Here is a 26,919-nt window from a genome sequence, read left to right on the forward strand (position 1 = left end):
AAGTACTAAAACCTTTAAAGTGTTAAAATGGAGAGTGACATGATATGTTTGAAAAATTACAGTTGGCTGGTTAGTACAGTAGTTTATCACTTTTCAAGGCTAAGTACATCTGGCCCATGGGCTGTATATGCAACACAATATAATTAGGCTTGCATTGTAGAACTTTGTAATACCGGTATTCAAGTTCTGCATATTCTGGTCCGTCCTAGTCATTCTACATTGACAGGCGTAAAAAGTTACACAACAGATGTTTGGAACGATCAGTCGCACAAGGCACTTGGGGAGGGGCTGTTTGGCATCACTTTGTATAACGTATGATTACACAGAAGACAATTTCTTTGTATATAGGTTGGTAGCTCAATATTGCTGATGAAAAAAAAAAAAATGTGCACACAGGCCTGCTCCAATCCTAACCTGATCCTGACCTACAGTACAATCTATTTCTCTACCGGTTACTGAGAGGCAAACTTACTCCATTTACAGACAAGGGACGATTCAGCTCTTGTTCATGTCCGAATTCAGCCCCGTCTCTGATGGTGGGGGACTGCATATGCTTATAGCCGGTAATGTGCATGTGTAGAGCCCGTAGCGAGTGCCTTCGGCAATTTTTTTAGGCGTTTGCATAGTGATTGGCAACCAGGGGGCATTCTGAGGTGGACAAATGGAGTTTCATGGGTGTGCCCATAAAAACCGAGATGTTCCCCGGCCTGCTCGGGGAGGGCCAATGACATCACATGACGTCAGCACCCGCTCTTAATTCGAGAGAAAAACCTGCAGCAGAAAAGTCCTGTGCTACTTTTCTGCCGCGAACAGAGTCATTAGATGTTGAGCAACTATAGATCTTTTTCTCCTCTGTGCGGGCCCTTGCAAGAGGATGTGTAAGCATACACATTCACACGCAGCATAGCGAGGAGATCTGACTGGCCGGGGAGGGTGGTGCGTTCGCTAGGGCGGCGTTAACCTGCTCAATCCCACGATGCAGCTATATTCAAGCTATTGTTTTATTGCAGGTACTAGTACCACAGAGAATGCATAAATATACATAGGTGCCTCTGTATACACGTACTCCCGTAAGAGGGACATTTATAAAGTGGAGAGAGGCCCTTTCAGTGGCATTTTTTAAATAGCTTCTTTCTAGTGTGGTACCTTGCTTTCTACTGGTAGGGATTGCTTTCGCTTTTCGGCAATGGACAACAAAGCCGTAGAGACTTATCGGTTCAATAAACTATGCACATGCAAGGACGCTAGTCGCACATGTTACTTTAACCTTTTGCTGGCAACAGTGAAAACAAGAAAATCATTGCCCAGGAGCAGGGTTTTCATCAGGCTCCCAGAGGGGACCTGGCATTGTAATGTACGGTGGTATTTTATTACGTATCGCTGAGATATTGCCACATAAGGACAGTTACATCCAGGTCTTGTACAATGGACCCAAGTGTCTTTTATGTAAATCCTTAGTCCACGAAAAACAGGAAATTACTTAAAAATATAATCATTTTACAATAAACTGACCTTACACATACTAGGATATCTCAGCTGCAATGTACAGCATGTGTACTAACCCATTTGACCTCGCTATCTGATAAGAGCATTAAAATGGCCATTGGCACACTCTACTTTTCTGAAACAGGATCCAAGTGATAGGTCAACAGCCAATAGATCAACATCAGAGTTAACATGCAGTAGGTAGACATTGACCAAAGGTCAATATAAGTTTTTTATTTTCATAAACTTTTTAATGCTCTACAAACCATGTGAACTACAATGGTTATGGTAAAGTGTACCGAGCGTAGCAAGCCATATGAGAGGGTATGCGCTATACTAATTGGGGGCCACGTCGTCCGGTGTCAACATTGACACCATAAACCATGAGGAACACATGTCAACCTTTTAATGTGTCTACTTTTGTCCTGAATGTATATCTGTGTACAGTGGATAGATCCCACAGGGCCAACTGGGTGCAGTAAACGGTTGGTCACACACTACTCAAGACCATACTAAATTGGATTTTTAATTAGTCCCAATTGACAATGGACTGATATCAAATCAGAGGCTCAATATAAATCGCCTTCGAATTGCTGGTGGTTCGGGATTATGTACTAGCCGGCCCATGTTTTTAAAGCAGTGATCATTTACAAGGCAAAACCAACCTAGTAAAAAAAAAAGAAACAGGACACTCGCATAAATGACCTCATTCTGGTCCGTTCGCAGACGTCGTTAGTTTGCTCGGGGATCAATGTTTGGCGAATGTGTATGTGCAGCAGCATTTCTGTGCAAGTGCCTACGCTGGGTGGGTGTGGCCACGGCGAAAAGATTATTTGCCGGGTGCATGCACCCAAGGCTGCAGCCGGGGGTTGTGGCGGATAGTCACACCCATGGGAACGCCCAGCATTTCATGGGCATTCCCATGTAAACAATGGCTGTTCCCATGGTAATCGGCCCGTGATGTCGGGGCCGGGCTGCTGACATCACTGGTTGTCAGCTGCCCACCCAATTCCTCCCGAGGGTGCACGCAAATGCAAGTGACCTGAGAGTCACTTAGATATGCGTGCAGGTTCCACATCATTCGAGCGTGAGCGCGGCCTGCGGATGTATTTGAAGCGATTTTCATGCCTGCAATATTTCCGCAAGCCCTGCTAATCAATTCGCAGGCCTGCACGGGGCGGGATTTCTCGCTAGCGGTGCGGCATATAACCGATTGCTGGGCTCCAAAAATTAGCCGCTTTGCGATCCGGTTCGAATCATGCCGAATAATGAGACCTTCTAGTTATTCTATAGTGAATTAAAGCGACAATTTCCTGTTTAAACTACACAATCGCAACAGTCTGAATTAGATACTTCTATGAACATGAAAGCACAAAAAAAAAAAAAAAGTCAAAATAAATAAAATGAAGACTTTACATTATTACATTGCAGGAACCTGAATAAAAGTTACATAATGCGCTATACTGCCATTAAGGGAGAGGGGGGGGAAGCGCTGTACTATCACTATAAAATAAACAACGCTGTGCTAAATTTGCAGCACTATCACAATGTTATGTCTGAACCAACCTTTTTAATAAGCCAATTTTTATTCATCTATTAAAATGCTAATGCACTAAAACACTCTGCCAGCATTTTTAAAGTGAAGGGAGCGTTTTTGTACAAAGGCGACCAGCTGGGCGAAAGCTGTTTATTTGGGAGGGACTTTTCCTTGATCATTTGCTTCAAAACTACTAGAAAAAAAAACAAACACATATATAGCCTCTGTACTGTATCAGAATGGGGGCTGTATTAACATCTTGTGGATAAAGATATCAGCGAATGACGAGAAGGGGAAGACGCGAGCTAGCTCATTAGCATGAGCAATGCTGTGATATTCAGTAGACATATGTAGTGTTTGCTATATCAGAAACAGATTTAGGCAACGCTAGTAGACAAAGCATGTAATTTCAAACCAATAGATCTTTATTTTTCCTGCTCTTCCTTTAGAGAAACCTGAATGACAGTCGGCAGCTGTGGGTTGAGATTATTCCCTCCATCTCCTGTCTTGCTAATTAAAAGGTTGATCACAGAACAATACTGCCATCATTAATTTCAGCCTTCTGATTGGACAGGATCCTGCTGCCCCGCCTGATCCTTTCACACTGCCGAAGTTAATGTGACAGGAGTCACAAGATGGATTACGTGTTGCCATATTGCTCCTCGTCTCAAATCAAGAGCTATCTGTGTAAACTGATTGTTCTAATTTGCTCTCATTATTATAACAATATCAGGAGAAAATAACGCACACAGCTCACTGTCAAAACCAGGAGAAACAGCCATTAGTTACAGGGAGACAAAGGCAGCTTTAATGGGGGCGCAACTGCTTACTAATGTGCTCACAGTAAACGGCAGAAATATTCTCTCCTCTGTTTTTTTTTTCCTGCGTGTGCGGGTACATTAATATAGAATTTATTACAATTGGAATCGCAGTGACAGGGTCTCTCTGCAACAGTATTTAACATCAAAGGAATAGTGAGCAATTCAGAAAAAAAACAAGCTGAAGGCTGTGGATGAACCGCCCTATACAGTTGACTATATAATAAGAGAGATTGCTGAAAAAACCTAGCGCAATTAACAGCCTCCTTACTTGCAAACAACAAATGCTGACAGCTTAAGATAAACTGATAATTAGGGGTATAGTCATCTGATTTTTTAAATAAATTATTTTAAATCAATGGAAGTCGATATAAATCAATTCGCGTTTCAGATCTAGAACACATATGTACTAACAGATTCATTTTTTTTTTTTAATTCTTTTATTTATTATTTTTTTTATTTTATTTTTTTTAGTAGCACCAGAAATAAAACATTGATTTAGAGCAAATTTTCACGGAAAATTGTACTTTAGTAAATATAACCCTTATACTTTAAAAACACATGTGATAGATTGTGTATGTCCACATTTGTATTCAATAAACAAGCACAACAGGGTAATATAGGGCAGCCCTAATAAATAAATTAAATATATAATGAAAAAAAAATATAAATAAATAAAAGCACTCACATAAGGAAAAGCAATATATTGGGGTTGTAGAATCCCAGGAGATTCCAGTGAACACAAAAAAACAAAGTGAGGTTAATTCACAAAGCCCTTAAGGAGGTCACTAGCTGTCTAAAATGTTAGTGTACACAGCTTGACACGTTTGGGAACGTAACCTCCCTTTTCATTGAAGACCTGCAACTGGGCTTTATTTTTACACACACACACACACACACACACACACACACACACACAACCTCTATTTTTCCAAAAATTCCAAAAAGCATCCATCGCTGTCAATTATTAAGATTTGAACGTCACCACTCTAATATAGTCTAAACACTTCTCACCATACTGTATACATTAAGGTTTGAGATTGGATCTTTACACACAAAAAGCTTCTATCCTATTCCCCAAAGCATGGTTATATTGCATGCAAGTGCACTTTCATAAAATCGTCATAAAAAATATTAACAAGGCTTGGCAATGTGTTAGTACACACGATGCGGTCCAACACAGGCAGAATACTGCTCAGATGAGACGCCAGGTGCTATAAAACTTTTTACAAGCAGAATTTCAGGTGATAAAAACTAAAGACAGATAGAATAGACATTACCGATGTGAACTAGAACCGAAACCCTCCGGTGTGACCGGCGTTTGCCAAAATCTATAGCATGGGTCCTTGTAAGACCATTTTAGTGACCAGGGAACAAGACCGTACAGACCAGTGTGTCCATGGCAAGGAAAGGGTGAACGGGGGTACTCTCCGACAAGCGGTTTAAAATCCCTGCACTAAAAGACTGCACCACACTGCACTACAAAATCTGCTGATGATGCCAATTACAAGCCCCCAGCCGAATACTCCAGCCCCCACCATTCGGGCAGATTTATGTGGGCTCTTGCCGACGTTATTACAAGTCAGAGTTTATTGGGAAATTGTTACATTATGCGGAGTGTCTAACAAATTGCTTATGCTGCTATAATTGGATTACAACAGCCGCTTGCTCCCACCGGTAAGATTAGGCAAGTAGGGCTCCTGCCGATCTCTGAGCGTTAGCAGTAATTTTATTTGCCTTGCCTCTCTCTTTCCTAACAACATGCCTCTCTCCCTGCCAGCTGTCTGCTGAAAAGGCAAAGGCTTGTTCCTTGGCCTTAACAATGCAATTACAGCCCCGCAGATCGCACTGTTTGTGCATTAAGTACAGTGCCAAAACGAGGCAAATTGATCGTTTGACTTTTGAGGAAGCCATGTGATCTTTTCTGTGTGGGTGATCCGACATGCACCGGCGGTCACCCCTGCCGTTCATTCTGCTTGGAGAACCCTATCCCAGATCATTTTTCTAATGAACACACTGGGTGAATATAAAGTATAATAATAATAAAATATAAATACTGTATATACACCTTCAAATTTATAGTATGTTCATTAATAGTTCCACTCAGACGTCTCAGTATGCTCTTAAGGGATTTGTATCAGAGTTTTGAAAAATATAGGCTTTCCGTAGATTAAGATAGCATTCAGCATAACGCAACGTACAAAAGTCGCCAAAAGTTCTTATGTAATCTGTTATTTGACTGTAGGCTGCAAATGCAAGTGTGACACCTGGAGGCTAAAAAATGCCCTGCATTCCAAAGCGCACACGTAAAATGACAAAAATAATTAAATGAATTACAATTCTGTACAATCAACTATACTGTAGTACTGCATGCATCTACAGCGCACCTATACGGGCTTTAAGAAACTACAAAAAAATATAAAGCATATAGCTCAATGTGCAAGGTATCAGAGAGGACCTGAGTTTGGGTCCTAGGTATAACATTACAGGCCTGATCTCCCATATCCAAAATGAAAAAACTTTTTTTTTCAGCATGGCTGATATAGTAAATCATTTGATTTTTGATGGTACAGTGTACACAAACTTTATTTAATGCACACATTTATGCTCCTTTCAGATCACACCTATAACCTGGGTAATTGCCAACTTGACCCAAGTCGAGGTGCAACCTGGCAATTCAACACGGGTTATAAGAAGGGTGGAAAGGTCGAACAGGGATCAAAATCCCAGGTCCGAGTCAGCTTATACCCCTTACACACTAAACCCAGTAAATGTCAGGTTGGTGACATGTCAATCGACCCAAGTTATAAGAACTGTTAATCCTGGGTCGGCCCTTTGTATAATGGGGCCGAGTCCAACCGAGCATTGCGATTTGATAGGGGTTTTAGCAATCTGAAAGCGGAATTATTTAACTATTGTATACAATAACCTTCAGGCTGTGATTATAAGGTATATATAAATCCATTTAATTTGTGTTTGTACACAAACTTTGTTCCATGCACAAAATTATTAACAAATATTGTGTAAAATTTAATACAAGCTATGGGCATTATACAATAAGCTGCAAAATTGGGGTAAATTTACTGCAATTGCTATTTTTATCACAATAACTCGCACTCAAAGTACCCCAATATACCTTTCAAGATTAGCAGGCAATGTGTTTTTTTTTTTTGCAGCAAAAAAAGCTTTGCACAGCTAAATTAATATGGCCCAATGTGTATAAGGTGTACAGCAAATGAAAAATTAAATGCATTATGTGTTTAGACTTGGCTCCTATTCCCAAAATACAGACACCCAACTATATACCCAAAATACTTCTGGTCCAATGTATTTTGTATATAGGAAATGTGTACTGAGTAAAGTGTTTGCCAAATATAGTAGATGTAAATAAAGAAGCTCAAATGCTTGTGTATTAGGAGGCATACTGTGTGCCAGTCCCACCTCCCAGGCAGCAGCAGCCCCGCCTCCCAGGCAGCAGCAGCCCCGCCTCCCAGGCATGCAGACATTAGTGTAAGCTTATCTACTGTATTAATATCATTAATACAGTGAGGCAGACAAATTCACTCCCTTCGTCTACCTCACCAGAGAAAGGGCGGCATGTGGGAAGGTTGCCACTATCCCAGGAGCTAGGAAAACTACCATGAAAATTCAGAGATAAGACAATTGTGTGTTGAATAAAAGCAAATTTATATAACATCAAAATCATGTTTTAATTACACCACAGACTATAAAATATCAAATAGGTCATGGTAACTCAGGGTAGATCTATTCTTAAGGTCCCCAACCAAGAATTTCAGTATGCTTGGACTTATTTAAAAGGCATTCACCACCATCCGTCATCTACAAACCATGAAGGCAGTTACATAGTTCCATAGTCATTTAGTGGACTTAAAATTCATGAATGTAAGGCCATTGATTCCTTAGGAATCATGAAAATAATTGGGCCACGCTAGTAACGTAATAGGGCATACAGTATGGACATTTTAGAAATTCGGCAATCATTTACACTTTTAAATAAACTTGGTTTTGCCTTGTAAATGATTGCAAAAAAATCATTCAAGACATTTTGGCTCCCTGCACCCCCAACAAACTCAGACACGATTACATATGCCACAATAAGTTCATAGAAAATGTATAAATTGCATTGAATTTGTGGACACAAAAATTGATTCATCCTCATTAAGTCAGCTCACAATATGGCTGCCACAACCAGATGTAGTACTGTAGTTCGACAAGCAAGTATAGGTGACTCATGGAATACTGAGAGTCCTCCTGGACCAATGGAAAGGTAGCAACAGGATGATCGAGTGGACAAGAGAAGACGAGCCAGCGGAACATCTATGGCAGCCATACCTACTGTGCAAAGGTGAATTTGGTACTAAATGTATCAAAACTTTTTAAAGAGTGGAGAAGTTGTCCTATGTAGTAGGACATCATTTTCTGCCTTATTACCTTTGGCCGTCATACTTTTCCTAGCATTTTACATCTGCTAATTGTGTACAAAGTACTAAGGATTAGCATAGCACAATAAAACCAGGGTTGCCGACTTTTTAATGCTCCTCTCCGGGAGAAGCCCGGAGAGGAGACTTTTCTTACCCGATCGGGGGTGGGGCTTGACGGTGACGTCATTAAGCCCCGCCCCACGACGGGAAATAGTAGAAATGACTGATATCCATGGAGGGGGCGGGGCTAAAATGACGCGATTGTGCCATTTTAGCTCCGCCCCCTCCTCTGAGACCCGCGGATTGCGGCATTTACATGCCGCGATTCGGGGGGTTCAGGGGGGTCCCCCAGATTCCGGGAGGATTGCCCACCCTTCCGGGGGACCGGGAGAGGGACCTGATTTTCGGGAGACTCCCGGGAATTCCGGAAGGGTCGGCAACCCTGAATAAAACATACAGTATCTTAAGAAAAAAGTCTCATGATGCTGCCAAGTCGCATGGGTCTATGGTGTGCCAAACTGGGCTTATTGGCATGATTTACAGATATGTGTAGGTGGACATATCTGCATAGGTATCCAGTCGAAAGGTCAATAGTAATTAAGTCAACCACTAATAGTTGACAAGCAATAGGTCAACATATGAAAAGAGGTGACATGGTCTAGGTTGACACGTGTCGACACAAAAGGACAACATCTTAATAGTCAACAAATCTAAAAGATCTCGACGATCACTCACTTGACGATCCAAGCTGGCATAGAATAAGATTATAATAGAGTTCAGTGCGCAGTGAGGCACCGTGCCTGAAGCATGGAGAGTGCACGAGCTATGAAGGTAGGATGCGGTATATTTATGCAGTGTCCATGTCAGCAGATTTCAACAGACACCAAAAGAGGGAAACTCATGCCGGCCATTTTGCTTGTGTCGACCTTGACCACGTCGACATTTCCATTTTATCGACCAATAGTGGTTACTTACCGTCGACACAATGATCCACACCCTCTGCATGTATTATATCTTTATGAAAAAGTTAAAGCAAATATGTATGTGTATTGGGCATGCTTTTTTGATTCATGTATACACATCTTAGATATGCGTGTGTACCGCATGCGTAAGTTGGCCAGAATGCAAATGTGTAAGGTAGATATTAATCAGTTGCATATAGGAGACACTGAAAATGCAAATCTTCATGGTCACTCGAAATCTAGATCACCTGCTAGGTAACCTAAACCACCAATTCCCAGAGAACAGTTCTGGAGTTCTGAATGGTGGTCATGGAATTGTGCCGCTCACAGACATGAGCCATGCATCACATTCCTATGAGCTTACTTACCATACTTGCGCTGCTGGTTCCACCTGACGTAACTGGACACACCTCTTGTAGAGAAGGACCCGCCTCATACGAGAGCACACATTGGTTGCAACTTGCAAAATGTAAACATTTATCTAAACTAGGTAAGCAAGCAAGATTCACTATGTAGAATCATCCTTATTCTTTTCACAAACATGTAGAACATTAAAAACAAACTAAAAAATAAATAGAAATAAAAGTGTGTGCTCTGTTTTAACATTTCATGTTTTGCTAAAAAAAAATTTGGTACTTGTTTAGGTTCACTGCGGCCGATATATCGGATGCGATATCGGCCGATCCGATGCGATCTTTTACCTGTTCATAACCGCACTATCCACTATGCATGGAGTCTATTTTATATATAGTGTGGCGAGCGCAGCCCCGCTAGGGGACGTGGATTACTGCGCTTGCCACACTATATAAAATCAACTCCATGCATAGTGGATAGTGGGGTTATGAACAGGTAATAAGAAAATCGCATCGGATCGGACGTTATATCGGCCGATATCGCATCAGATATATCGGCCGATATCGCATCAGATATATCGGCCGCCGTGAAACTAAAAAAGTATCTCGTTTTTTTTTTTTAAACTGCACTGTTTATTCATCATAATGACCTGTATTGTTTACCTTATATAGGAAATATAATCTTTTTTTACACAACATTTTTTATTTGAATTGATATAACAAATGTAAGACGCTGGCATTTTTAGCGGATTTTTTGAACATCTCTCACAGAGATGTTTGCACTCAAAGGGTTAAATACGGTCAGCTTAACCGCTAACAGCCAGTCCATAGCGATAGCTGCCAGTTTAAGAGATGAACAATATTTGTGTTGAATCCCGTAGGGAACCTCCTGCTGTGCTGTAGTCTGGCTGAGCCGGGACAAAATATATGTGGCCAAACTTACCACGTTTTGCGGCTACGTAAGTAACAAGATGGATCATTTTGCTCATCTGTCAGCAGTTCTTCATACATAGAATGTATATACATTTTTTTATATTAAATTATGCTACTCTAGAGATGAAGAACTTATAGCATTAAAACTTAAAGTGAAGAACTTCTACATGGTTTTGTGCTGTACCATTCAAGACATGTGGATTACACAGCAGCAGCAGCCTCATACCGGGAGCAAGTTGAAGAATGATGTGTGCAAGGCCTCCCCACTCAGACACTTAAAATTCTGTTTGTAGGATCTACTCAATGATCCATGTATTCCATTGTGTTTTCCAATCCCCTCAATACAAGGGAAAAGTCTGTGTTCTGTCTCACAGAACATCTGCATAGAATCTGCAGAATTAAACACCCACATACATCTGAAAAGCACACGTGCCTGAAGTATGGGCTCACAATGCAACTGTCTACAATATGGGATTTTGTTTGTTTGTGCCTTAATTGTCAGTAATACAGTACGTAGCGGGTAATGCAAAGTGGTACACAAGTGAAGTGGTTCCACGGTTCACCCTTGGTTGTAATTCTTGAGGAAAATGTTTCCTATCACTTATGAGAAAAGGACTCTGCGCTCATTAAACAGCATGGCTCTCGTCGTGCCACAATCACACTGTTTCAGCATAATCGAAACTGAAATATTTTCTCTCCTGTAGATATAATTCTCTAAACTAAACAACTGAGCTATTAAAATTCATTAAATAAATAGCGGAAGCTGAATCCGGGAAATGAATTTCGGAGTGCGGACCCTGATTATATACTGTACGCGCCGGCTTTCCGTTTAGCAGGCTTGGTTTATTTACCACAAAAAAATAAAAAAGCCTTCAAGTCAAATACTGTATAACATCCTGTTTAAGGCAAAAGAGAACTAGGTCGGCCGCAGTTATAGGATCACTGAACCTAAAAATTGAATTGTTCAGATATGAATGATGGAAGTAAAACGTACTGTTCTGTATTATACACTGCGGTTCTGATAAAAAGTAATGCATTGTTTCACCACTCCGCTACGAAGCTCTTTGCCTATCTCTAGAACAGTATTGGGATCGGATTTAATGCTGGTTAAAAAGAATGGTCTACAAGTTATTGTGACATCACTATTTTTTATTGCAGTTTCATACATCCGCTTTCTACACACTTGTGGGTTTATTGATCTCTACTAGGGATGCCAATCCCAGGGCATTTTTTCAATCCCAGGATTTGGGATTGAAAAATGCTCAATCCTGGGGTTCCTGGGATCCCAGGATCGGCATCCCTAATTTTAACAAAAACTCCCATGCCCCCCCCCCCATCCGACCACCGCGTACATTTACTTACGTAGTCGGAGCAGTGGGCGGTGTGGCTGGGGATCGGGACAGGCGCTGCAGCTGGTGAGTGGAGTAGGGAGTGCAGGGGTACCTCATTGAGCGGCCAGGGCAGAGGTGCAAGCGTGATGGGTAGTGTATGAGTGACATTAAGCATCACGTCATGCTGTGCAGAGGCGCGTGCCGGGTCGGGAACAGCAGGGCAGTATTGGAGCAAGTGCTCAGAAGCTGCCCGGCATTAGACTGCGCATGCACACTCTAATCACGAAATCCTGGGATTGGAGATTCCAATACTGGGATTTAAATCCCGGGATCCCTTCCAATCTCTACAGTAGATTGGTTATAATTAAATGTATAAGGGCTACCAGTTATTTATATAAGTTATTTATATAGTACAATATCATCAGTGACTGCATATTTGTAGGGGGTCCCGGTGATGTCACTGAGCGATATCATTAATGATATCATTCATCATTTGACCCGGGGATCATTCATTTTGCTGCATGTCGTATAGTGTGTGTGCGAGGCTTTACACACTGGTTCATTTTTGTTTTGAGACCATTAACATACCAGTATATATTTGGAGTGTGGGAGAACACCAGAGTACCTGAAGGAATCCTACTTAAGCATGGGGAGAACATACAAACTCCACACATGGTTCAGAAGAATCCTAATTCAGCTCCACAGTGCTTGCACTTTTTTAGTGTTTTGAAGGCGAAGTATAGATGTCTATAGATGCAGTGATCGCAATGAGATGATTTATGTGGGTTCCAGGGACCCAATATGTAAAATAATGTGGGGTTCTGTCTCACTGTTTCTGGGTCCCATCATAATGTAACGTGTAAATAAAAAAACTGAAGATATGTCAAACCTTCAGGGAGATTAAAGTGGAGAAAACGCCCATAGCAACTAGACCTGAACAATTCAAAGTAAATTTGTTGCAATGAGCAACTTCTCCACATTATTTCTCTTACACCTTGCCCAAATAACGGGGAAAAAAAACAAAAACAAAACAGTAGCGGTACAAAACATTCTAAACTCCAGACAGGCCCCTTAAATGCAACTCAGACCTCCCCACCAGTGTTCCTGGCAAGCGCCAACCTGATTTAAAAGCAAAACAGGAAAAGAGAAAGAACTTTTCCTGTTTGACTTTACCTTACTCTCAGGGGAGCACCTCCACACTGTCTACTTGTGCCGAGGCACATCAACTCTTATATTGTGGAATATCATTACCTCCTAAACATTTTGGTGGGTGTTTGTGCATAGGCATACTGCCCCGTTCCCTGTTATCCCATGTTCACACTGATTTAAAAGCAGTTAGGACTTTATATTGTACGCATACAACCACGAAAAAAATAAAAAAAAAATTTGATTTTTTTTGATTACTTACTTTAACCACACAACTTTCCGTCTTCATGGCTGACCCAGATAAGAACACGGTTTCTTGGTTTAAACACAATCTGGCACAGCTGTTGTATGTCTGAAATGAAAAATAAACGCTGGGTCAGGTATTACAATCCAAATCCGCATACTGAATACACAGGGCACCGCAACCAGCTGGACTGGCAGCAACAGGACTAACTTTTCTACAAACACTGACCTAGAGGTTTCCACCACCAGGGAAGCGATGATGTAGTTACAACAAACCCTTTGATCAACAAAAAGTATAAAGTTTACTTCAAATAGTAAGAGCAAAACCTCACTGATTGCTAAACAAAGCCGTGACTTCTACAACACATGCGGCTGTACAGCAATAGGTGGACTAAAGGGGCGATTCAGAGATGGACGTGGTGAGCGCTTGGTGACCAAAAAAAAAAAAAACTTGGAAGGATGGACTGTGGTGGATAAGGGTATAAAAGTGATGTAGGAGGATCCTTTATATCTGGGAACTAGTATATGTAGTAGTATGGTCAAGGACCTGAAGGTGTTAATGAATTTGATGCTGTCAACCAAAGACAAGGAAAGCAGTTGTCTTTAGTACACAAGCTGTTTCCTTGCTAGAGAATCCCATAAGGAAGTCTGTACATCACCATGCCCGGTATACAGGTCACAGCCCCCTACTCTGGTTACTAGATTGATGTAGTAATCACTAAGGCATATTATGGTTTGGTACACTTGAGGTTTCAAAAGGTCCACCGATGTTATGGACAATTAAAAATTACGGCCAGAGTACATTGGGAAACCTCAAAAATGTCACAGGGATAAAAAAAAAAAAAAATAGGTACAAAGTCAATGTCAGGATGCCAGGAGATCACGCTCATGACACTGAGGTTATGGAGAGGAATATCATGAACAAGTGTAGCCGTACACAAGTTCAAACACAAAGCTAGGTAGTGAGCCCAAAAATCATCTGCAGCCATGGCATCGTTTAAGTCAGATCTGACCAACTTCCGTAATGGCAGCCATTGTGTAACTATCATGATAAAGTCTGGAAAGTGCCATCCATCGGCACCTACAGTAGAAGTGAATGGTGCCAGGGTTTAACATCAGCGTGAAGCATGCTGAAGCCACGGAAAGAGCAGCAACACAGAACTCGTAGGCTCAAGTATTACGCTGAGTACAATGTTTTGTGACATTACCCATATGAGCTTGTTCAAAATCTCATTGCAAAATTGCAGCCATTAACAAGGAGGTTGTTCCCTCGTTTGCTGGTATAGCAGCCTCCACTAGATTCTTCTTTAGATTTTTGGAACATGGATATAGGGATTCACTTTCAATCAGCCACTAGAGCATTAGGGAGATCGGGCACTGCTGTTGGGCATTAATATCCGAGTCACAGTCTGCATTCTTATTCATCCCAAAAGGTGTTCATTGCAATTTAGGTCCGTTAGGACTTTATGCACATGAGAAATGAAATTTTTAAATTATGAATGGGGAAAGGGTTATGCTAAATCAGTAGCTACAAAAGTTGGACATACACAATTCTTTCAAACAATGAAAAACTTCCCCAGACTTCAGAGCCCCAAAGTCATTTGTCGGCGCGTCAGTACCATGGTCTGTGCCTTCTGAAGCCTAAATAGTCTGTGGAAACCTGAAACGTCTGCCTATCCTGAAGGTGACTTCCGATAAATGATGGCCACTGTGGTACCTATTAACACAAGGCACTTCCTGCAGCATTAGCAGTGATGTGAATTACATCCTTTTCCGAGTCATATAATGTGTATAAGTGCGTGCATATAAAAAGGCTCAAAAAGGTAAAAAGATTGCTTTACAGAAAGGGCAGCGGATAGGTTGATGGGTCTCCAATCAGAGGTGGTAGATGCTAAGAGTAAAGCAATTTAAACATTCATGGGATAGACATAAGGATATCCTTACAAAGAACAAAGTATCAAATAGGGTTGAGGTTACCAAACAGTACAAAACAAAAAAACAAGAGGCATATAAGATGGGCCAAGTAGTTCTTATCTGCTGTCAAATTCTATGTTTCATTTACAACAGACTGGCAAAAATGTCAATCAGAATCTATTGATAGCTAGCAATTAACTTAAGAACAGGTGCTCCAATAAGCCACTGAACGCTTCATAGGCCACAGAAGGCCCATTCCATTACTGCAGTTCGCAGGTGATGTCATTCTCGATTTTAGGATCCTGTGGCACCAGTCAGATCCATCCAGTGGTGTCAGTGTGCCCACCAGGAAGGAGCCAGCAGGAAGAATTGTGGAGGTACTGTTCTGTTCTCTGGGGAATGCTACACAGAAGCAGTGGGGGTGGATCCTGCACAAGTTGGGGGTTCTGCATGGGTGGAGGACAATATGTTCTTGTGTGGGGCAATGCGTTTGAGGTTTTTCCTGTGTATTACTGTGGGGACCAATGTGTGATTTTTTGCACCATTCCCTCTTTATTGGGTGTTCGCCATCCCACCCACTTGCAGTAGATCACAAAAGCTTTTCAGCTTTCAAAGTACTGTAGATCATCCAATGCCAAAAGTCTGACCACCCCTACTAGAAATGCATATTACATAAAACATTTCTGTGAAACCAAATAATTAACCAATAGCAAAATAAATAGATTAGAACATAAAATAGGTAATATATTGGCAGTAACCATATGTTGTAGACAATGCAGTTATAGGGAATAGGAGACAAAAACAAACACACTAGATGTTAGAGTTAAGAAAGTAGCACATTATTATGGCTGACATGTTAGATTTACCCTACTGTACTGTATATTGGTGCCCTAAGCAATTTTTACACCAGCACCCACTATCCAGTATGTACCAGTAATTAGGAATAAGCATTGATTTCTATTTGTCCCCTCGCAGGCTGTCAAAGATACCAAAAAATAAATATAAAAACGAACAAAGCTGTGCGATAATGAAAAAAAGATGCAAACCGCAATTCTGCCTCCCTCTACATGTGGTATTTCAACAAATCTGATCCTTGGGAGGAAAGATGAATAAGCCAATAGTGTGATTGGCAGACTATTTTGCCTCTGTGCCCATACAAATGTGTGCATATACTGTATTTGTGTGATGGCACAATTCTTGTCTTTCCAATCACTTCATGGCCACAATGGCAAATTAGTTCTGTGCTCAGGGGGTGTGGCCTGGTGCCCCACTTTGGCTTGGGAATGACACTTGATCATATTTTTGCATTAGAATCAGATTTATTGGCCAGGTATACTTGCGTATACTAGGAATAAGATTTAGATTGCTGTGCAACAGTCGGTTAGGTAACAGTTAAAACAGTGACAGTACATACTGTATATACAGAACACATACAGGTATACACTAGATGTACCCTGGGGAGGGTGATTGACATATACAGGGGAGACACAGGGAACATATATTTGCAGACCTACATAGGGCCTAGGTAGCCATCTGTGGCACCACTTGGTTATTGCAACAGCCAAGTAGGTAACAATAAGCAGAGACAGTACAGTTATTGACACGTGGATTTGCTGAGCTGCACAGCACCAGGGTGCCTCCCCTACCCCCCATAATCCGCCCCTGACAGGTTAAACCCCCTCCCCTGAAAGTCATCCCAGGCAGGTTACCCCCGTGCCTGCCGCAAGAGGATTTTGTACTCCTGCCCCGGCATCGCATATCCCCCCCCCCTCCCCCCCGGCATTGCATACCCCCAATCACTGCCTGGCTATCTCACATCACAGGAGCCGTGGCGCACAGTGTGGGAACCACTGCCCTAAACCTCTCAAATATTCTATACCCTTCCACAGTCACTGTCTACGGTACTTAACTACTTTCTTTTAAGATTAGCTTGATAAAAGTACTAAGATAGTGGGTAAGTCAGATTCATAAATTTTATATAAGCCACAAGATCAATCACTAATTAGCTCATGTTATTAGGTCTGGATAAGAAATGAGTGTGGTATATTTGCCCGACAGTCGGGATTCCGACAGTAATTAGTCAGACGTCGGAATCCCGACTGCACAGCGGGGGGAGTGCAATGAAGCCCCTTGCGGGCTCGCTGCGCTCGCCACGCTGCGGGCACGGTCGCCACCTATTTTATTCTCCCTCTATGGGGGTCATGAACCCCCACGAGGGAGCAGTCGGGATGCCGACGTCGGAGGAATGACTGTCGGAATCCTGACTGTCGGGGAGCCGTCCGGCACCCTAAGAAACAACATTCCTGTGTTTTAGTTTATATAGTCTTTCTTAGGGCAGATAATGGATTGCAGAGCATTCAAGCTTAACCCTTTGAGTGCCAACATCTGTGCGAGATGTGCAAAATATCCACTAAAAATGCCAGTGTCGTGCAGATTTGTTATATAAATTGAAATCAAAAAATGTGCAAAAAAAAAAGGATGATATTTCCTATATAAGGTAACAGGTCATTATGATGAATACAAATGTTTGCTTGCCAATTTTCACACCTATTTTTGACAAATTCACTTGGCACTCAAAGGGTTAAATACTGAATTTAATTTGTCTCATTCGGGATTGAAAGATACCTTGTCCTGGTATTGGAGTCTGTCAATATAATGACAACTTTATTCCCCCTCTGTCCCCCCACAACCAAAGTCACAGTACCTGGGTGGCGGTGTCTGGGAGGCCCGGGCGGCGTGAGGAGGTCAGGTGCCGGGCGGAGGTGAGGTGGTCAGGTGCCGGGCAGAGGTGAGGTGGTCAGGTGCCGGGCGCTTGTGTGTCTGGTAAACATGGAGCGGCAGGTGCGCTGCACAGCGTGACCTCTACAATCAGGTCATGCTGCACACAACCGTGCACCGGGATCAGAAGCAGCCGGGCAGCATCTGAGCTGGTCTCTCAGCGCTGCCAGGCATTAGATTTGCGCATGCGGGACAATCCCAAAATCCTGGGATTAGAATCTCTGGGATTCAAATCCCGGTGTTTTTAGGGCTAAATCCCAGGATCCCACGATTGGCCACCCTAGCTCAGTCTTGCCATGGTGTATGACCTGTAAAATTAAAGTCTTCCACAAAATCACCTTGTAGTAGAATTTCGCTTTTCCTCACCCAGTTTAAAGCCACCAACACAGCTGTTTTTGTTTCAGTTAATGTTTGTGATTCAACTTACATATCAAAATGATCATCATTATCACCTGATTAGTATGATTGGTTAATCATACACTTGACTATAATCCTAGAAAATACTGTACTTAAATTTGCCTTCAAAACAGCATCCGTTCTTCTAGTTATACTTACTCAAAGGGTAATCACACCAAGGGTGGCATGTAATAGGGTGCGATTTTTAAGAATGTGAAATGTTTTGGTAAAAAACGGGCAAAATCACACGTTTACTGAAAATCGAACATATAGTAGTGTGCGATTTGCAGTAAAAAAAATAAAAATAAATAATTTTACCTTGCCAAAAATAACAATCAAACCGCACTTCAAAAAGAAAAAAAACACATAAAAAATGTTTTTCAAATCACACCCTAAACTTCACTAAGAATAGCAAGAACAATAGTCCTGCTTCTGGCAGGCTAGTTTGACAGAACCATGCACAGATCAGTGAGATCTGTGCATGATTTTGTCTGAAAAAGGTGTGTTAAAGTAAAAATTGTAAAAAAAAAAAAAATGCATCTAAGTTCCCAAAAAGATACAACATAACTTCCTAGAGGGATCAGTGCGGCAGATGTATTAAGCCTGGTAAAGTGTTGATAAAGTGGATGGTGATAATGCACCAGTCAATTAGCTGTGCTTGAAAAAAGGACAGTTAATTGGCTGGTGGGGTTATTGCCTTCCACTTCATCACTGCTATATCACCATTTTACCAGGCTTAATACATCTGCCCCTGAATTACATGAATTCTGTAGTAGGTGTTATCATGGTTGATTTGCATAATTAGCATAAAACCAATAAGAAACCATAGTTGGGCATTACTACTAATGTCAATAGGCCAAATCAGATAAGTGCGGCGGGAACTAAGCAGGGTCACAACTAAGCTTCATGCTACGAAAATTTAAGAAAATTGCAGTTTTAAAACTGGTCAACTCCAGGCAGCCAGAGAGCGCTCTGGGAAGATTACTTGGTACAACAGTATAATTATAAGGGAAGCAGGATGCCTTAAACCCAGTACCAAGTTGACAACTATTTGTCCTTTCTTAGGAGACTAGTCCCCGACGGGTAGATGTAAGAAGCAGTGATAAGGGAGAAGGACATTGACATTATTTGGGACACATACCTATTTGCAGAACCGCATATCTAAGGAAGATCAGGACTGCTCCCCCCTAAACTAAGATACGGATGGTAACTATGCAAAGAATCTCTATTTGAAGTACTTAATGAAGAAGGTACTTGTGTAGTATCACGGCGCCCATCGCATCGCAGACCATAAGGCATGCGATGATATGCGATGTCGCGCGATGTTCCCCAATGTCATACAATTTTAAAATTGCGATGGGATGCGATTATAAATTGTATAAGCACCCTAATGGGTGCTTACAATGTTAAATGCGTGAGGGGACGCGCATAACTTCACAGGTATACGCGTCCGCTCGCCAAGCTTCGGGCTCGGTGGCTCGCCACACTTTATAAAATCGACTCAATGCCGACGTGGATAATGGGGGTATGAAAAGGTCGGAGGACGCGTACCGCCGCCGCTCACCACGCTTCGGGTTCACGTTTATACTTGGGGGTGGCAAGGGGGTGCACTTAACATTGTAAGCACCCATTAGGGTGCATATGCAATTTAACATTGCATAGGGGGCTTAAATCGCATCGCAGTGCATCGGGTGTATGGCATGCGATGCGATCACGCAACTAAATATCAGGGGGATAATACACAAGTACCATGAAGAATATTAATTGCATAAATTAGACGATAGATAGATAGATAGATAGATAGATAGATAGATAGATAGATAGATAGATAGATAGGAATACAGATATGAATACGGCTATGCTGATTTTTTCCAATGAAATTATATATTGTTTTAACTTTTAATTGTTTTTTTTTTTTGGTATTTGTGTATAATGTATACTTTTTATTAAAATTGGTCTTGCGCTCTCTTCCCAAGAAAATCAATTTCATTAAGTAATTAACTCCACGTTACTATTGGGAGCTACATTTCCAAGTTTGGTGATCATAGGACTGATATTTAATTTGGCACACCCTTATTGTGCCCATTTTTTTTTTTCTATGTGTAAATGCTTGTTTTGTGATATTAATGTCTAACAATTGATGGCAATCTTTTTTGGGGGAATTTTGAAAGTATTATTACTAACATTGTCTTAGAACTAATCACTGGGATATTTATTTTCTTTTCACAGAGTATGTTTTTTGATGTATTTGTTATTTTATGGTCAGTACTGAATTGTGTTGTTAATACTGAACTGTCTACAATTTATGGGGCATACCTATATTTATTGGATGTGTTTTTCCATTTTATTAAAGACACCAGATATTCTAATTAAACAGATGTGTCTAATTAAAGATTAACCCTCATTCACAGCTCAAAAGCAATATTTGACCAGCAGTGTGATCAGAAGACACTGTGTGATCATGTGCTGCTGTCTCTCCTGCCAGGGGTCTCACAATGGGGAAGGGGAAAATGAGAATCGTCAGCACGAACTAATGCGCAACTATAGCAAATCATTGAGATGACAGCAAGCTGATATGAGTTGCATTGAATAATCCAAAGAATTGATTTACAATGCAGGACCACAGGAGATTATGCAATAATAAGGGAGTCTCCCACAAGTAGGCATCTATGGATTGCAGAGGTTCTTGGTGGGCTGTATGATCCAATCACACAGCAGTGTCAGCCTGGAGTCAGAGTATTGTGCAAACATAACATTTAAATATATGTACACTGTGTAGAGGGCAGGTATTTATTATAAAGGCTTATGGAAGTTATGTAGGTGGTCCTGGAATTTGATAATCTGCCTGAAGAGGTGAGTTTTGAGGAAATGCTAGAAGGTTTGGAGATTAAAGGAGAGTCTTGTGGTGTATAAGCGGGCATTCCAAAGTGGGTGCAGCATGAAAAAAAAAACTGTAACCATGAATTGAGGACTTCTAGCACTGATTAAGAATAGTTTTCCTTTTTCCTTTAGCGAAGCATTTAAAAGATGAAAAAGAAGTAACAAAAATGCAATTATCCCTAGGGATAATTTACAGGTGCTACTTTGGGCTTCTCTCAATTAGCAGCAGTTTAGTTATAGGAATAGTCAGTACCTTGTATATCCAACTATAAAAAGGAAAAAATGCGCTACGAGGAAAGATTAAGTGTCACACAGCGTGTACTTTTCAAAATACATTTATTCACATGAATCTAACACATAAAAACTGATGAATTGATTAAAATAACAACATTAAAAGTGATAATATACTGTATCTTTGAATGGAATTAAGTCACCCTCTATTTTACTCTCAATATAGAATCCTGTTCCTATCTCGGACTTTATATTATGGCACTGCCAAATGTGGAGGTGTATATTGAATGCCAGTTGTTATTTTATATGATAGACCACTCACGATTAGTGTGGAAAGTCCTGCACCATTTTGTAGCAGGAGTGGTATCAGCTAGTACTGTAGTTGTCCTGTGCTGGCAATAAAAGCTGCTCAAAATTAATTTGGTGTCCACAAGTCCTGGTTCAGGTATTCAACAGAGAATCCATACATGGAGTCTACAATAGGTAAATGGAGGTGGAAGTGGAGGGTCTGCTGCTGACGCGTTTCGTTAAGGGGTTCTCGGCTTTTTCAAAACATGACCTTTGAAAAACTGAGAACTCCACAGCAAAACGCGCCATTCATATCAAAAGGAAATATTAACATATACTCAAAAGTCAAGTTTTAAATGTATCTAATAGTGCATCCCCGATAACAGTCCCTTTCCCTTCTTTTGTATCATGTGGAATGTCTTCTAAGACTATTTCCAAACACTGGTAGCTCACAAACTAGTTATCCGTGCTCACTTAGTGAGTGAGTAAAGGATCGATATACAAGAATCTTGGGTTATTTTAAGATTTGCTGCTATAAAACATTTTCACAAGACGAGAGGTAACAGGAAAATGAAAAATGGTCTGGTCTGCCTCTGCGAGTTATTCTGAGCACTGAGTTAGGGTGTCATGGAATGCTGGCCAGCGGCCCACGTGGATTATACTCTACACTTGCCAGCATGAGATGTCTTGTTATAATTATACAAAGCAGATTCAGGGCACCGTGGGTCTGATATACGGATTAATCTATGATGCCTGATAAGTAAACAGAAAGTCATGTACTACTTCATAGCTACTGTGGAGGCAACAACTATTTACTAACAGATTAGTTCCCTTATCTCCTCACAGATATGCATTTGCTGCTTGAACATTAACAAAAACAGACACGCAAAAGGGGTATATTGGATATCTCTACAACCAGGATAATATGCCAAATAACAGGGGTGGTATAGCTCACAGCAGTGGCGTAACTAGAACTATCTGGGCCCCCCATTGTCACTACAATGCCCATGCAGTGGGAGGCAGTAGAAAGAGTGAGAGATTAGGAGACAGAGGGTGTCAGGGAGAAAGGAGGAGAGGGCTTCATGGAAAAAGGAGGGAGTGAGAGAAAGAGAGAGTAAAAGCAAGAGAGAAAGGGAGGGGGCAAGTAGAAGTGAGAGATTGTCAGGGAGAGAGAAAAAGGGGAAGAGGTGGGAGAGAGTGTCAGCGAGAGACAGGTGGAGAGTGTCTGTGAGAGAGACAGCACAGGTAAAAAGAGGGGTGCAAAAGAGAGAAAGGAAAGAGAGGGAAGAAGTGTATGGAAAGAAGGAGAGAGAGAGGGGAAAGACTAGGCGCAGATAAAGAGGTGAGAGAGTCTGGGTTGAAAGAGAGGATAGGCCCCCAGTATAGACGGTGCCATGTGCCTCCTACTTCGCCCCACTTCTAACCAGGTGCCACTGTGTACCTTTCTCCTCTCCCTGGAAAGGTGCCACTGTGTACCTCCCCCCTCCAGAACAGATGGCGCTGTATACTTCCAGTAGCATTGGGTTTCCTCTCACAGGCTATCACCCTGACAGATCTGCACAACGCACCGCCAAGTCTCTGCACTGCTGCACCGGGTTTGCACTTCTGCAAAGGGTCTTTACAGCACACAGCACCACTGGGTATCCAGCTCTCCACACTGCTCCGGGTCTCCACTGTGTACTCCTGCACCAGGTCTCCACAGCACATCGCGCCGCTGGGTCTCCTGCTTCCATGCTCCTGCTCCAGGTCTCCACTGCGCACTGCTATGCCGGGTCACCATAGCACATCGCACCGCAGGGTCTAAGCACCACACCATCTCCTGCAGCTAGACAGGTCAGGCACTTTGTAATTACTTCACGCCGGGGATAGTCACTAGAGAGTGACATAGGAAAGAGGGGCATAAAGTGGGAGGATAGAGGCACGAATAGCTGGACCTCCTCCTCCAGTGCTGCGCTGCTTCTTCATTCGATTTCAAATACACTGTGGGGTGGTGCGCGGCCCGCAGGACTATTTAAAGAAACTTAAAAAGGGTGAATGGGTTGTTAGCTTGGTCTCAGGCCCCCTCAAGTGGCTGGGCCCCATAGCAACTGCACCCCATGCACCCTCTATTGCTACGCCACTGGCTCTCAGACAAGGTCTAATTAGACAGTCAACAGGTTGACACCAAAAGTTAGACAAGCATTAGTCTGACAGTGACAATAGTAACGACAAGTAAAATGTCGGACATGGAAAATCAATATGTGCACTTGGACACTGTGTGAGTGTACCGCTGTGTTCCACTCACTATTCTATTCTCCCTCTATGCCCACTGGGAGTCTGTGTAAAAATAGTTGGTTGTCGGGATACTGAGTGTAAGAAAAAGGTGTTGCCTAGGCAACCAACCATGCGCTGGCAGGAGGTGTGATGCTAAGCAGCTCCTGGGGGAGGGAAGAGCAATCCCTCAATACATATGCAGAAAAAAAGGGGGAAAGTAGCGCTGGTAAACCAATGAAGGTCTTAAAATATAAGAATATTTAATAAACACATTCAAAACAAAATTTGATACACCTCATTATGGTATAGCATGGGATCCGTTCCTAGGTATACCGCCAAGTCTGGAATTTCCACATATAACTCCAATGAAGCAGTCTCTGTGTGTGCGGAATGAGTATAGTTACCACAATACGACCGCCAGGAGGTTTATTCCACTTTGGGATACATGTCAGCAGTTGTTCTCCATATAGGTGGAGAGTCCAAAGATGGTGGTTGGAGCAATGGAGTGGGTGAAAAACTTCTTGTGAATGGGGGCTGGTCCTGATCCAGGTAAATGGAATGAGGTGCTGGAAAGGGTATCCAGAGTCACAGGTCCTGATGTGTTTCCCTACATCTAAGTGCAGCTTTATCAAAGCACACGTGTCCCAGTCTGATTGACCCCCTCAAATAGTCAATTGCTATGGAGTATACTGAATTTGCTGTAAGAACACTCAAAAGTTTGAAACCAGCTGTTCAAACACTTTCTAAGTTCTCACTCATGTCTATATTGAGCTACATTTCTCTTCAATATTATATATATATATATATATATATATATATATATATATATATATATATATATATATATATATATATATATATATATATATATATATATATATATCTTGGGCAAACCCTAAAATGCGATAATATAGACAAATATTTTTGTTGATAAATAGCGGGAGTATATGTAAGTAGGTATCACTGGTGGAACGTGAAAATAGCATATAGGGAATAACCCAAGGCTCGTGGAATGCACCAGCGATATCTAATGATTGGCAGCCGCTTTCAGCGCATCACGGAGGTGATGATGCGATATAGCTTCCGGCCGCAATAGGAAGTAGATGACGGCCTAGGTGGTGACGCGCAAGCTAGAAGTAAACAGTCTTCTGGCTGTTTGGAACGCACACCGGCCGCGAGTACATGGCGGCGGCTAGTGTGGATTAGGATAAGTGCCACCGTGGTAAGTTTAACATTCAGTACATTCAACACAGGTGTTTGCATTACATATACGCTACAGTACTGCTTTGTGATTGGTCATGTACCTGAGACTCCAGCCCTGTGGGAGGAGTTCATTGGTATTTTAGGGTAATCCTGACATGTCAGTATTTGCCACTGCCTGACTGGAGTTGTGACACTGTAAAGTTGTCTTGACAAAGGGTCAACTGTAGACCCGAAACGTCGACCATGCTTGAATTTTAATGGATGAATTAAAAGACTGCTTTTAACTGATGAAGAAGTCTGGTGAGTGCGCTCTGTTATGCAAAAACATTCTGTTCAATATATTTGGCACATGTTGGAGGATTCCTGTGTAGCCTGAGTTTGCCTATGCACCTCAGCAAGATGGATACTGAATTTTGAGAGTGCTACTTGAATGACCTAGATAGACAAACAGACAGACAGGGAATATTTTGTCTTAAAGAAAGGATAGTCTTCTATAAGTCAATAGCATTTCCTCGTTGAACACAGTTAGGTTACATGGTTTCCCAATCAAGAAGTCTGAGTAGTTTTATAAACAAAAACTAAAAACAATCTTATAGCTGTAACTGGTCAGTTATCAATCATCCAAAACACAGGTTTCAGCAGCCAACTGCAGTATTTTATCCTAGAAGACAAGTGATTGAGATTTAGACACTAGTAACCATATAGTTATATAGCAAATTAGACCTTTTTTTGTTGTCATCAAGGTGTCCTTTATTATCTGTACGTTTGAAAACTTTGATTTTAACTCCACGAACACATCATCAATTGGGATAGTGGGCTGCAATATGCAGATGCCAGGTGTAATTTGTTTATTTGTTACAACCATTGACGTGAACTATCGGGGACATTAAACATTACATGGGAGATATGTGCTTAACGATTATTAACGACCTTTTGTCTGAGAGGATTCCATACAGTTATAAAGTGATACCTTATCACATTAAAATAAATAAAGCTGGTGAAAATCAGGACAGCAATACATAAGCTATTACTGGTACAGTATTTCTATCCACCATAACCTTGCAAATGATGGTCTCTGTACACAGTATGTTAACAAATGCCGATTTCTGGTAATGACTTAGGCCAAGCTGCCTATAATTCTGAATGTGTTTTCAATTTGTGCAGTGCTGCTGGGGTAAAAACATTACTAACCTTTTTTATTTATTTTTCCCCTTTTACAATTCGTTCAATGACACAAGATTATCAAACACAGTAATGTCTAATCAATAGAGGGTTTACTTGTCAAGAGAAAAACATATAACACACTAAAAGCAATTGATCACGCAAGTCTTACGCATTTACCAGTGGCAAGAGGAACAAAGACAGATACCAACCTAAACCTTGCCATGCATCCTGATCGATTCAATATTCATTCCCGTTACAGGAGTACTTGGAGATTGTACTGAACACACCCAGATCACAGAAATATATACCGAATATCCCCCAAATGTGCCGTCACACATAGCGAGCACATAATAAAAGCAAATGCCAATATAAAATGCTTCAGTTAAAGAGGTTTTTTTTTTAGGTACACAGCACACATCAGCCTTTGTGTATGGACGGACTTGACTGACATCTAGGGGCAATTTAAGGTGCCCCATGGGCAATATTTACTTTGTTTTTCCGATGTGCGAGAGCCACGGGCCACTGCATCAGAGTGGCCAAATGTCCAGCTTTGCGCAGACTT

The 26,919-nt window shown here is 41.6% G+C and overlaps 1 protein-coding gene across 3 annotated transcripts in view; it reads right to left on the reverse strand.

Annotated features, from left to right (window-relative positions):
- BTRC (beta-transducin repeat containing E3 ubiquitin protein ligase) overlaps positions 1–26,919 on the reverse strand; it is a 196,752-nt gene that overhangs the window by 93,645 nt on the left and 76,188 nt on the right. For all 3 annotated transcript variants that reach the window (XM_083149212.1, XM_083149211.1, XM_083149213.1), the window contains one exon: positions 13,270–13,359. In XM_083149212.1, the coding sequence (XP_083005338.1) occupies positions 13,270–13,359 (90 nt within the window). The remainder of the gene's footprint in view (positions 1–13,269; positions 13,360–26,919) is intronic.

This window comes from Crinia signifera, chromosome 6 (genome assembly GCF_055691185.1).
Source record: "Crinia signifera chromosome 6, ASM5569118v1, whole genome shotgun sequence".
Taxonomy (NCBI): Eukaryota; Metazoa; Chordata; class Amphibia; order Anura; family Myobatrachidae; genus Crinia; species Crinia signifera.